We start from the raw sequence: 14,739 nt of genomic DNA on the forward strand, positions 1-14,739 counted from the left end.
ACACGTCATCCAAGGCATATAATTATGGTTTTTCGCCTTTTCATATTTTTGACAAAACTTCTCATTCTCTCCGTCTCTTCACTTTTGAGAATTCAATTTGCCTTCATCCAATTCTGTTATACCATGTGTGGCCTTAAGTCTGAAAAAGACTACATATACTACCTCAAGCCTAGGTCCACTGCCTACAAATTAATAGCCGACCTCTTAGACTCTAACAAGGGTGCTTGAGATGATTACGTCATCGTCTCGGGCAACTAGGAATTTGCGCCTGACGACGATCTTCATCTCTATCCTCTACGACGATCGGTGTTTAAAGAGGGTGATGGTAAGAGCTGAGTTAACTTTTAATTATATTTCGGCTAGGACTTGTCAGTATATATCTATTTTTTGAATGTTTTTCTTCTCACTTCTTTTTGCAGCTCTTCCCCAGCCAGCAGAGGATTTCCGGAAAACCTTCTTCTCCAATGTAGCTCAACTTTTTCGCGCCTCCTTTTGGAAGGTCGAAATAAGCCCTGCAGTTCGGACTCCCACGGTTCTGAATCTAATCTCACAAGTGCAATGTGAAATTGATATACACCAAAGGGTCCAAATCCGACAAATCTTTTGGAAAATCAATTTTGAATCAAATTGTCAAAAATGGACTGCTTTGCCAAATACATAGTCGCAACCTAAATATTTTGTTTTGGGAAAATTTAGGAAACTTATGACTCGTGCCATAGGCCACGTGTCCGTCATTACCAAGATTGTCTCAGCTCGGGAACTTGGGTACGAGAGGGGAATGTCATGAATGCATTTGAGCACCCTCTCTTGCTCGATCAAAGATTAGCATCTACTAATCATGATATGAATCTTATATATATTATATGCTCTTATTCCGGTTTATTAGGCTAACTTACTATGTGATGCGCGCACACACAAGTATAGACTAACTTCGCAAGAATTGGAACATTTCAATTCATGTTTGTTTTTTGAAAATTGTTTCGAAATATGTACCCCTTAAAAAAGTAATCGCATATGAACATTACTCAATTTATTCCAATTCAAGCAAATAACCTTCGTCCACAGGCATACAAGTAGTTATAGAACTTAAGCAATTAGCATCATGGCAAGCATGCTAGACATGGTAATATCAACATTTATGCAATTATGCTAAAGCGAGTAAAGGCTCACCTAATACTCTAAGCCAAAAAAGAAATAAGTTAGAAAAATGCATGATTCCTAACTATGCAATATGACTAATGCAACACATACGATACGCAATTAAATAGGCTCGGCTACTTAATATGGCATATGAAACAATTAAATAGCATGGAGTCTAAGCACGTATTCAAAGAAATATTGAACTAACAATGCAGTTAGAATGATGTGCCGAGAATTGATACATGCAATACAAATGGATACAAACATGAAGAATGCTAATTGAAACATGATGTCCCTAAACTAATCATCGTAAGCAGTTAAATAAAAGGGAGAAAGACGTGGGTTGAAAAACATACACATTATTACATTGTGCTTTCACGAAGGAGAATCTGAATGAATAAACTAGCTAACTAATTACAGCTAAGCTAATTAATCTAACTATTACAAACCGAAATGAATGAACTAGTTAAGCTACTTAACTAATTATTACAACAAATGAATCAACTAACTATTCTAGTTAACTAACTAATTACAAAATGAAATTGAATAACTAATTAACTAACTAATTAGTTACAACACTTTACAAAATTAACTAGCGACAACTAATTAATTACAATAAATGGCTAAGGTAAGTATTTAAACTACATAGGCTCGACATGCGAAGAATGCTCATGTACGTACTTGGTTTCCACCCGAAAAGCCATTGTTTTGATTCTAGAGAGCTTCTGTTGCACAATAGAACACCAACATTATTGCCCATTTCTAGAACAACTCTGCTCTGCCAAAGGAACACACTGCTGAATTTTGCATCAGTGGCCCATCGGCCAGTGATGAGTGTTGTCGGCCACTAGTGATGGCCGGCCGGCCATCAAAGGTAATCTGCCAGCCACCTGCCGAACACTGCTGTCCAGTTCTCCTTGCTGCAATAGAGGACAAACAGAGCATATACAGAGTATTTCAAGGGTTTGTTTGCACAACTCACCCCTCATTTTCATGAGCAAATAAAAGGAGTAGCAAGTTCGGTTCACAAACCATCAATGGATGCAATTTCATTGCATGATGGCTTATGAAACCGAGTGTGCAAGTTTAATAAATGCAAAACAAGACACAAATATCCTCCCTTTCATGGAAAATCAAGGGAAGTGATGACCTTGAAAACTTGAATCATTTCATCACAAGTAAGTATGAAATGGTTCGAGTTTCCATGTGTTCAATTAACGTCTGATTGAACACAATCAAACTATTATCTTGCTCACTTTTAATTCCAAGTTTTAGTTACTCCATTTTAGTTACATTTCCATCCTTTAATCAATTGAGTCCCAAAAGGTAAGATTAAGTCATCTAATGAAAAGAGGGCTCAAACCAAAAGTTGTTTTAGGCATGAAAGATATATCATACCGTTGGTAATGAACCCCCTAAGTGATTAAACCATTAAGCATGACATATCAATCTCATGCTTTTTACAAACAAGTTGTTTAAACCACTTTCAAAGCAAAATAAAAAGTCAAGAAAGGCGAGAGGTTGTAGAGATTATTAGTGCTGAAAATGAGTGAGAAAAGAATAAATAAATACTATCAACTCAAAGGAGATGGTGTATAAGGCCTAGAACATCAAACTCATAAGGACTATTACACTACAAGCATGCAAAATAAAGCTCAAATACAACTAATAGCCTAAAACAGTGCTAAAACAGGTCTAATACAGTCCTAAAACATGCTGGAATTGGGCTAAAAAAAGTCTAGATTAACAAACTAAAACATGGTACAAACTAGACTAGTAAGCAAGACACAAAGAGGGGAGGCTAACTCCTCCAAATTTGAACTTCAAAATATGATTTTGGCCACTGAAAAAGCTCTGAAAATCAGTGTTTAAAAGCTCAGAAAAAGATAGTAAAATGATGGGAAACACAAGGGCAAAGGTCTTCAAAACAAGGTACCAAGGAGGGCTATCAACCCCTCAACCTTTAATGACCCTTAGACCCAAGCTTCAGCCTAAAAATATAGAGTTTTGACAGCCCTAAAACAATGGAAAAACAGTAGGAATAAAAGCAAATAAAACAAAGCTACAAGTAAAGCCTTATACCTCTTGAAGATAAGAGCAATTCCAAGCAACAAAACCAAGACAACACACCCTCTAGAGCTCAAACCAAACTCAAAAGTACCTCAGCTCAAAGAGGGTGAGATTTGGTTAAGGGTGTATAGGCAAAGGTTAAGGATTTGGAGGCTAAAGTGTAGAAATTTGTTAGAGAGAGAGAATTGTAGAGAGACAGGAAAAATTTTGATCTCATAATTTTCTAACCTCAAAACATAAGAGAAGGGTCTCCTATATATAGAAAACATGATTTTTCTACAAGGACATCCAGTCCTACATGTGGGTAAAGATGCATGCATCTGTGCAAATAGCTAGCACAGTTAGCATAAAATATCTACAAAAGAAACTGGTAGCCGGTCGGCCATCAATGGTGGCCGGCTGGCCATCACTGGTGGCCGGCCGGCCATCACTGGTGGCCGACAAGCCACATCAGTGGCCACCAGAAGCTGCAGGCTTGAAGGACCAAGGCTTGGTCCAAAAATGAGGCAACAAGGGTACAGGGTTTGAAAGGCTCAAAGCTGTGGCATTCCGCTAAGGACTTCGAGTACTAGGCGACGAAACAAACTCATCATTGGGTGTGCATAAAATGGTGTCCAAGTCGTAAAGGTCATAAAAAATGAGGTGTCTACATCTAGCCCCGAACTAAAAAGGCTTTTCGGTTTGGACATTAATAAACGCAAAGCCACTTTGCTGCTTAATTATATCCCAACCTACAAGTCCACGATACCCGACGTCCCACGCCAAAGCAAGACTCCCCCATCAGCAACAACTCCAATAGTTGCTTCATCGCCAAGGCCAAATCAGGCCTCTTCATTAGACCCAGTAGAGCAACCCTCCACTTCTGCTCCAGCTCAACTAATCCCACTATCTCAGCACCGACACCAACCTCGTGCTCTACCAAACGTACCAGTAGGCAAAACTCATAGCTACAAATGACAAGATTCTGAGGCGTCGGCCTACGATCCAGCCAATCCTCTAGTCGCCCTTCCCGATATTCATTTCGGCACCAAAGTTACATTTGCTGCCTACGCCGATGAAATGGGCCACAAACCAGCCGTCGTTGAGGACCTTCTAGCCAATATCCCTGGAGTAGTGACCGTGCAATCCTCCCCTTCTCCTTTTTAATCCAAGCCAAAGCCTAAGAGATTCAAGAAGGATAAGGTTAAGGCTGCAGTAACTCAGGTTGATTCTGAGGACACTGTACCGATCTCAAAACTGGCCGAGACTGAAAAGAGTATTCCTGCTGCCGACAAGAGGCTAGCGAGGCCCCATCGCCCAACGCCCTCCTAGCAAAGAAGCCAAGGTCTGACCACCCTGAAGGTAGCAGCTCGAGGTCATAGTAAGGGACAGACCTTTGACAACTGGTAGCAGCACGATCCAGGACGTGGAGGTTGGTGTCGCCTTGTCAACAACTGTGCTCTTACTAGAAGATTTGAATCAAATGGCCGACCTCCACGAGTACGAGAACTTCGGCCTAATGATGCAAGACTCAGTCTTGGTAAGTCTCCTTATTTATCCTTTTAAAGTTTTTCAACACTTAGTTAAAAAAATTTCTAATCTGTTTCAATCTTTGCAGGCCATCCAGCGCGCGCATTCATATGCGGTCAAGACCGAAGCCAACAATTGAACTCTAATGGATCAAGCCAAGGCTTCTAGGGCTACTCAGAACCAAGCCAAGGAAAAAGCAAAAATTGCCGAGGCTAATGCCGAAGCCGCTAAGGCCAATCTCGAGGCTGCCAAGGCCAAGGCTATTGAGTTAGAGGCCAAACTCCAAGAGGCCCTTGACTCAAAGGATGCCGAGGTCAAGGCGGCTGATGAGAAGGTTTTCGAAGAGGGCCAAGCTGCTGTTTGCGACCAGTACAAAGGGCAAGTCAACCTGGCTTGCAACCGAGGTTATTACCTCTGCTGGATGGCAGCGCTCAACAATATATATGTCCTAATGGACTCCCCACTCTGGGATATTAACCAGCTCCAAGTGCCCTTTCCTCCGGCTCTAAAGGAATCCGATGATGATGCTGAGGAAGATGACGCCGAAGAAAAGGCTGAGGATGAAGAAGAGGCTGCTGTTGGGGCCAAGTCCCCCACTCTGAATGAGCAAGTCCTTGGTTTGACTCAAGATGAGGTGGATGGGGTCTCCAAGAGTGCCTCTCCCAAGACAATAGCGTCCGAAGCCGAGGTACAGACAGCCGAGAAGAGCCTCGACCAGACTTTTCTCGAGATCGATGCCGAGATCGAGGCGGAGAAGACTGCCGAGAAGCTTTCCCAGTTGTCTACTGAGGCCGACACACAGCCAATCGCCGATGCAGAACGGTCCACTTAGGATCTTTTTTTGTACTTTTTGTAACCTTTTTGTTTGAACAATGTTTTAGCTTTTACGTTTGGCCGATGTGCCCCTCGTATATCTAAACAAGTTTTCAATGCAAGTTTTTCTTCTGCAACTTAGACAAGCAGCCTCCTATGCCAAACTGAAGTGCCTTTTTGTATCCGAACAAGTTGCTTTGCTGAATGCATGCCTTATTTCCTTCTAAATGTTGTAAGCCTTCTTTTCTTTATGCTTTACTGCTTTTCTTCTACGCATGTTTCTATACTTAGAATATTTTTTGCACTTATTCAAAGTACACCTTAATTGTGTATTCACCTCACGATAAATTACCTCGGATATACCCTGACTGTTTGTCTCGGCCAACAACTGGGATGCCTAAGCTAACACTTAAAAAATGTTTCGAAACATTTTTACAAGTATTGTTTATTTAAACTTTAGTTAGTATACTTACTTCTTCACTTCCATTTTTACAATATGTACCTTGGATACTTCTTTCATTATTACCTCGGCTAATTTCAACTTGTAAATTTTTCTGAAATTTCAACAAGTGTTAAGCCAATTCTAACTTGTAAATTTTTCTAAAAAATTTCAACAAGTCCCAAACTTCTTAAGTTTATTCATCATTCTAGTTCCCTGCCCCCTAATGTGAACCTAAGTTCCACTTAAGTTCACATTATGTGTTTATAGTCTTTCACCGAAGTCAAATTCAAACAAAGACTAGCTGAGGTGTTCAACCTTGGTTTCTTTGTTAATCCAACTAAAGCACACTTAGTTCCATTCTGAGTTTAACACTGCCAACATGGCAAGCCTAGATTAATTCAACTTAGTTCAACTATATTATATGCAAGTATAATTCAACTCTGCCATATAATAAGTCTAAGTTATTTCGTCATGTTTTATTCAGAAACATCGCCAACTTAGTTCAACTCTATTATATGCAAGTATAATTCAACTTTGCCATATAATAAGTCTAAGTTATTTGTCATGTTTCATTCAGAAACATCGCCAACTTAGTTTAACTCTATTATGTGCAAGTATAATTCAACTCTGCCATGTAATATGTCTAAGTTATTTGTCATGTTTCATTCGAAAACATTGCATAAATTCCAAATTCAAAAATCAAACTAACATTTTATTATTACTTCAGCTAATAAAATTATGATATAAACTTCACAAAAACAAAAAACTAATGATAAAAAAACTTCAAGTTGCAAGTGTTCTAGGGTCTTGGCAACTCTTTGCCCTTAATGTCTTCATGCCGATATGTCCCATTACAGGCAACCGAGTTGATTCTATAAGGCCCCTCCCAATTTGGGCAAAGTTCTCCCTCCCCTGAGATCCTTCTTATTGCCGACGACCTTTCTTAGGACGAGGTCCCCAACCTTAAACTCTCTTGGGTTGACCTTATTATTGTAAGCCTTAGCAAGTTGTTGCTGGCATGCCCCCTGCCGAATTGATGCTTTCTCTCTTTTCTCCTCCAGTAGGTCTAGATCTCGAGCTAGGAATGCCTCATTAGTCCCATTTTCTACTCCCTGGGTTCTGATCCCAGGGATGCCGACTTCCAATGGGATAACTACTTCAGTGCCATAAGCCATGGCAAATGGAGACTCCCTTGTTGATCTTTTCAGCGCAGTCCGATATGCCCAAAGTACATTGGGCAACTCTTCTACCCATTTTCCATTTGCTGCTTCCAGCCTCTTTTTGATCACATCCAAGATAGTCTTATTGGATGCTTCTGCTTGACCGTTGCTCTGAGGAAAACTTGGTGTAGAGTAGTAGTTCTTGATTTTGTACTTTGTACAGAAGCTTTTGATTAACTTACTGTCAAATTATGTACCATTGTCTGCTATTATTGCCCTTGGAAACCCAAACCTGGTGATAATGTTCTTCCATATGAAGTTCTTCACATCAATATCTCGAATCTTTGCAAGGGGTTCAGCTTCTACCCACTTCGTGAAGTAATCAATTGTTACCAGTAGAAACTTTCTTTGCCCAGTTGCTTGGGGCAGTTATCCAACAAGATCCATGCCCCACTAGGCAAATGGCCAAGGGCTGGATATTGGGTTCAAATCTGCTGCTGGTTGATATATCAAAGATGCAAACCTTTGACACTTCTCGCACTTTCTGACATAGGCTTCAACATCTTTCTACATGTAGGGCCACCAATACCCCTGAGTAATGGCCCTATGAGCAAGTGATCTGCCCCCAACATGGCTTTCATATACTCCTTCATGTATTTCATACAAGAAGTCTTTAACTTGGGAGGGATACACACATCTCAAAAAGGGACCAGTGAAGGATCTCCTATAGAGATGGCTATCTGCTATTAGGCTGAACCTGGCTGATTTCAACCTGGTCTTATGTGCCTCTTTTCAGCCATCTGACAGCTTGTCATCCCTAAGGAACATCACTATTGCATCCATCCAACTTGGACCCATCTCCACACACATTGCTTCGTACTCTGTGATTAGTGGTTCCACACTTGGACCTGACAAATAATCAACTATTATTGTCCTTGCCTCCCCTAATTTCATTGCACTAGCCAGGTTAGCCAAGGCATCAACATGGTTGTTATCATCTCGGCTAACCTGTTGTAGCAAGCAATCATGGAACAATGCTAGCAGTCTAACAACTTCCTTAACATAGGCTATCATTCTTTCATCTTGGGCTGCGTACTCGCCTGTTGCTTGATTCACAATAAGTTGGGAGTCACAGAAGACTACCACCTTATCGGCTTCCATTGCTATTGCTAACTTCAACCTTGCGATCAGTGCCTCATACTCTGTTTCATTGTTGAAGGCCTTGAACCGCAAATGAATAAACTGTTCTAACATTCGCCCATCTAGCAATACTAACACTACCCCTGCCCTCGCTCCTTAACGGTTTGAACTTCCATCAATAAACAGGTGGAATGAGTCGCCGATGTAGATGTCGCAAGGCTTTGGTTTTTCTTCTTTCTTCTTTTATACTTGAGTGGGGTTCTTTGGCCCCAGCTGGGTTTCTTCTTGCTCTCCTTGACACCCTAAGCCGTGGCTTGCTAGAGTCTGACGTAGGATGGCACTAGGTGTGAACTCGGCCACAAAGTCGACCAAAACCTAGCCCTTAATTGCTATTCTAGGCCTAAATTTCAGGTCATATTGGCCCAACACTGCTGCCCATTTGGCTACCCTTCCTGTCTGATCTCCTTGTTGTAATAGGGACTTCAAAGGATGCTCAGTCAGTATCACGATCTTGTGGGCTTGGAAGTAGTGATTCAGTTTCTTCGAAGCTATTACCAGGGCTAGTGTCAATTTTTCCAGGGGTAAGTACTTGGTCTCTACGCTTGTTAGGGTTTTACTCACATAGTATACTACCCTTTGTTCTCCCTTCTCTTTTCTGATTACCACTACACTCACTGCGTGCTCTGAAACTGCCAAGTATAAAAACAGTTCCTCTCCTAGTACTGGATTTGAAAGAACTGGAGTTGTTGTCAGATACTTTTTCAAGTCGGCCAAGGCGACTTCGCACTCTTCTATCCACAAAAAATTTGTGGCCTTCTTTAATAAACTAAAAAATGATTTACACTTATCTGAACTTCTACTTATAAACCTGTTCAGGGCTGCGGCACTTCCAGTCAACATCTACACTTGTTTTGCCGATGTTGGGCTTTTCAAGTCAATGATGGCCTTGATTTGATCCAGGCTTGCTTCAATGCCTCTTTTGGTAACAAAGTATCCTAGGAACTTACCAAACCTGACTCCAAATGCGCATTTCGAAGCATTGAGTCAGAGCCGATATGTCCTCAGGATGTTAAAAACTGCCTTTAAGTTGACCAGATGATTCTTAGGTTCTTTGGTCTTCACGACCATGTCATCAATGTACACTTCTATTGTCTTGCCAATCAGATGCCAAATCATTTTGGTCACTAACCTCTGGTAGGTTGCACCTGCATTTTTCAGTCCGAAAGGCATCACTCTATAGCAGTACAACCCTTTTAGGATGATAAATGCAGTCTTCTCCTCATCAGAGGGATACATTGCTATCTGGTGGTATCCCCTGTAAGCATCCAGGAAGCTCATCCTTTCATGTCCTGAAGTGGCATCTACTAACTGGTCAATCTTGGGAAGTGGAAAACTATCCTTGGGGCAAGCCTTATTCAAGCTGGTGAAATCAACACAAACCCTCAGCTTGCCATTCTTCTTTTTCACCACCACAGTGTTGGACAACCAAGTAGGGAAGTTCACCTCGCAAATGGCTTTGGTTTCCAGCAGTTTGTTCACTTCTTCCTCAACTGCCACTACATGCATCAACGCCAGCCTCCTTACTCACTGAATGATAGGTTTAGCTGACCTGTCTACATTGAGCATATGGCATGTGACCTCGGGGTCAATGTCTGGCATCTTGTATGGCGTCGAAGCAAATACTTCTATGTTAGCCCGTAAGAAAGCTTCCAACTCTCTTTCCTCACCCTCGGCCAAGCCTGAGCCGAGAAGGAAGAAGCATTCTTCATTCCCTTCTTGGACTAGAATTTTCTTCATGACTTCCTTACTCTACTCGGCTGGTTCTTTGCCGACATCATCTATAACTTCTATGTCTTCATCTTCAAATTCTACTGTTTCTGTCTCTCGCACGTTGCAGGTGGATTTCATTGCTACCATGTAGCAATTTTTTGCCTGCACCTGATCCCCTCTGACCTCTTAAATTCCATACTCCATTGGGAACCGTAACAATTGGTGCAATGTTGAGGGAACAGCCCTCATTGTGTGCAACCATAGCCCCAAGATAATATTATAAGGGGAGGGGGTGTCAATTACTATAAACTCTGTGCTTACTTTCCTGGTGCCCGCCTGCACCTCCAGATTCATTGCCCCCAGAAGCCATGTTGGCGTTCCATTGAACCCAACCATTAGGCTGCTAAACTACTCCAAATCATCGCGATGAAGGCCAAGCTCCTTGTAACACCTGACATACATGATGTCACAAGAGCTGCCTTGGTCGATCAGAATGCACCTTACATGGTATTCTCTAACCTTAAGGGTCACCACCAGAGCATCGTTGTGTGAATGTTGTACCATGTCTAGGTCTGCCTCAGTAAAGGACACCATCGGTCCCTGGTACTCGTTTGTCCTAGGCCTTTTTTGCTAGACCTAACACACATGTTGTAAGTGTTTTACCTTCTGGATCTCTCCTCGTATATCATTCTCATTAACCTTAGAGTGGATCACATTGATCACCCGAGGTTCTACTTGCTGTGGTTGTGGCAGAGGTGGTGCTACCAGTGCCTGGGGCAGTCTCACCTGCTCTTCCCTCATTCTGGCCTCATTTACTAGGTCCCTCAAGTGACCTTGTTTGACCAGATCTTCCAAGTGCACCTTCAGGGCTCTGCACCTCTGAGTCAGGTGCCCATCCTCATTATGGTAAGCACAGTGCTTCCCAAGACTTCTCCCTATAAATTCGCCAGGAATCCTCTTCGGCGCTCTATAATATGGTTGGTTCCTAATCCTTTCTAGAACTTTATAAACCAGGATCCGGAACACAGTGGTGATTGCTTGTGCAGCCCTCAGCCCTGTTTCTTGCCTATTAAATCCAGTATTACCTCGGCCTCACTTTAGCGAGCCGTTTTTTTTTTCTGCTTCAGTGCCTTTGTTCTCGGCGTATCCTCTTCTGCTCTGGCATATTTCTCAATCCTTGCCATGAGCTTCTCCATACTTTTTTGGCAGAGTCTTTGCTAGTGACTTCCGAAGCATGCAGTCATCCTCCAAGCCGTTCTTAAAAGACACGATCACCAACTCCTAGTTGCATCTTGGTATTCGGTTGAACACCTCATAATACCTTTTGGCATAAGCCCTGAGGCTCTCACTCTTGCCAATTTTCAAAGCCATCAGGGAGTCTACCTTTAATGGTTGCAACTTGTTCGTGACAAACCTGGCCACGAACATCTCGACCAGGCCTTCCTAACTCTTTACAGTTCCTTTCGACAACTTGTGAAACCAATCCGATGCAATTTTCCCAAAGGATGAGGGGAACACCTTGCATAGCAACGGTTCGTTCCAGGTATAAAAGGCTATTGAATTCAGATATAAGTCGACGTGAAAGTTCAGATCGGACTTACTGTCATATGTCTAGAACCTTGGCATATGGAACCTTTTTGGGCCCTCAAACCTATCCATCTCTACTGAGAACGACGTTCTCGATTTTGACGGGTGATATGACCTTGACATTCTGCCGCTTTCTCTGGAGGTAGTCCCTCAAATCCTCCTTAGTCCGACCAGGAGTTCGACTGTCAACAGATTTTAGCCTTTTTGGTGCGCTACTCCCGATGTCGTTATACATCCTCTTGGACTTCTCTTCATTCACCTTGTCAAAACAAAGTTCATTCCCTTGAACATGCCGATGTTCCTTGGCATAAGTTCCCTTGGTATGAGGCATCCTTAAAGACTCTCCTCTCATTAACTCTGCCCGCCCGGCATCCTGTGAAGGCCGATATGAGCGTTCTTTCACTCTGTCATGCTGAGGGACTGCTGGAATTGCTTTCTGCCCCCTTTTCTGGGCGTCGTTCTTGGCCATTGGAATTGGTGTATCCTTCAATGGAAACGGTGGCTACATGACGTTGTTCTGCATCATGAAGTTGACAACCAATTGCAAGTCTGCCAACTTGTTTGCCTTTCCCTTCATCTTGCCATCCCTCTTCAGGCATCTATCTTTCCATACCTGGAGGTTGCTTTCGTTGTAATACTTGTCTCGATCTGCTTTCTTCAGTGCGTCTCTCTCTTGGCCAACATCTTTCTCCCCAAGATTCTGATCCCGTGTTCCTTCGTTATGTTTTTCTTCCTCCAAGTTTAGATCGGCATGCTCACCACTCCCACTAGGGATGTCATCCCCGACGTTTTCTTTCTGCCCGTCGTTGGCCATCTATTCTCCTTACGTTCCCACAGACGGCCCCAAATTGTACGTATTGATTTTTGACCACACAACCAAATGGGAAAACTCAGCTGAAGAGCACCGACAGAATAGATTAAGTCTGAACAACCTGTCATAGAAAGATAAGAATCCGGCAGTGGTTCGTCCACCTGGGGACACTCCGATGATCAAGTCAGTAATCAATATCTCTCAAAGATAGCAAATTGTGCTTAAACTCACAAGAAAGAACTTACCTTAGACCCACGAGGGTGTCTTGCCTTTATACCCAACAATGACCTAATCCCTGCTGAAGCCTAACTTCAATGGACTTAGGCTCAATACCTATCTTGGACTCTTAGCTAGATAGGAATAAACTCCCTAAGAGCTTTATCTTTATCCAGGCTAAGATCATCCCCTATTCTAGGACTCTTGTCCCTTATCCACTCATCTCGGATTCTGGTATCCCCGCAGATAACCTCGGCCTAGCCGAGATCACCTTAGCGCATGACCAAGCCACGTGGCACCTCAGCTGACACTTCGGTGTCACCTTAGCCACGTGCTGTCATTCACAAAATATGTCCCCACAACACCCACAAAGACCCAATTGCAAATTGAAGAATAAAATATACCCATTTCACCGAAAACATCAAAATAAGGCTTTTAATTTCTAATTCACACATAAGTTTGTTAAATTCCTCATCAAATCGTTCTACTCCAGTATTTTCCATTAGGGTTTTGTACTACAATTGAAAATTTTGACCTACCAAAACATTTCCCTTCCTCCAATGTGAGATTCTGTATGAAATTCAAAAAAATTGTAACCATATCTCAAAAAACAAAATTCCAAAAGCCAAGTAAAATTAAACTACAAGCAAACAGAGAACATAAATTAAAATAAAATAGAATAAAATAAAAAATTGTATGACAATGGAAGAACATGAAGAACTAAGATTCGTAAAATGCCATTGATTTCAAACGCATGAAGGGTTAGTGTAGAGAGAGAATGATCGTTGAAAGAGGTCAAATTCCGCACTTTTTTAATTGCTTTGTAGGGAACTCTTTATGAGAATCTCTGTATAGAAAAGAAAATGGCCAAATCACAAGAAAAATAAAAATAAATAAATAAATCTTAATAATTATTTTACATAATTCACATCTCGGGAAATTTTATGGGGAGTGTATTATATGTATTTTGGTTACAATCTTTGTGTTTTTTTATGATGACTTATTATATTGTTAGTTACGATACATCGTGATAATGATTATGATATTATTTTGAACTTGTATATGGTCCACACCGTTTTCGTATTTTCTTGTATAAATTCAAATCTTAATATAATAATGCATTTTAAAATTTGGTGACAATTAACGTGATATTTTTTGTTGAATTTTGAATAGAAATTAGTTTTAGAAATAATTTAGGAAAAATTTGAAACATAAAGGGTCAAATAAAAAAAAGATAAATTTTAAGGGCCAAAGTGGGAATTTACTCAATATAAAATAAATTTTGAATTTTATTAATTTTAATTTTAATTTATTTATTTATTTTCAATTTAAACAATCTATTTATTTTTGTTAAGTTAAATTGATGGAAACATATTGCTTTTTAGTTATCAAACTCAATGTAGATGTACAAAAAAAATTTAAAATACTAGTTTTATTGAGTTTAATAACTAAAATATATTTTCTCATACATTTTTACTTAACAAAAATAAGTAAATATTTTAGATTGAAAGTAAATCAAGAAATTATGATTTAAATTGACAAAATAAAATTTGTATTTATTATAAACTTCAAAATCTGAATTTTTATTTATTTATTTGTAGTTTCTCCGAAGAAAAAAAAAACTGAAGTTTTCAAAATTAGGCAAACAATCTGAATATTTAGAATGTCATGGTGGATGCCGAGATAGTTGTAGACGTAGTGTAGAAAGAAGAGAAGTGTTCAAAACACAAGGGCCAAATTCCTCAGTATTGGTAATAAGACTGGTCGTGTTTTGGGAGTCGAATTTGTTGCTCTCGATAAGTTGAACGATCTCCTGTGGGAATCGACGAACTAGGTTGAAATCTGAGTCAGAAGACATGGCTGAGAAAGTTAGGATTTCTTGATCTCAGAAGAAGAGGAAAAGTTCGCAAGAGAAAAGAAATAACGAAGAGGGAGAATTTGAAAAAACTTTAAGTACCTATGTGTGGGGCCCAAAATAAATAAATAAAATAAGATAGCTGAAATAAGGTCTAATCTTTGATGGGCTTGGGAAGTGCTAAGTGGCCCAAAGAAGTTAAAAAATATTGGGCCCAGAATTCCAG

The 14,739-nt window shown here is 40.7% G+C and overlaps 1 protein-coding gene across 1 annotated transcript; it reads right to left on the minus strand.

The window, feature by feature from the left end:
* Positions 1–6,339: 6,339 nt before the first annotated feature.
* On the minus strand, positions 6,340–8,388 carry LOC145802667 (uncharacterized). The gene is made up of 3 exons (XM_082895429.1): positions 8,143–8,388; positions 6,958–7,251; positions 6,340–6,345 (listed from the first exon to the last, which is right to left on the minus strand). The coding sequence occupies exons 1-3, from the start codon at positions 8,386–8,388 to the stop codon at positions 6,340–6,342; spliced, it is 546 nt and encodes a 181-aa protein (XP_082751555.1).
* Between the last annotated feature and the right edge of the window lie 6,351 nt (positions 8,389–14,739).

This window comes from Camellia sinensis, chromosome 11 (genome assembly GCF_055761805.1).
Source record: "Camellia sinensis isolate YWXY chromosome 11, ASM5576180v1, whole genome shotgun sequence".
Classification (NCBI taxonomy): Eukaryota; Viridiplantae; Streptophyta; class Magnoliopsida; order Ericales; family Theaceae; genus Camellia; species Camellia sinensis.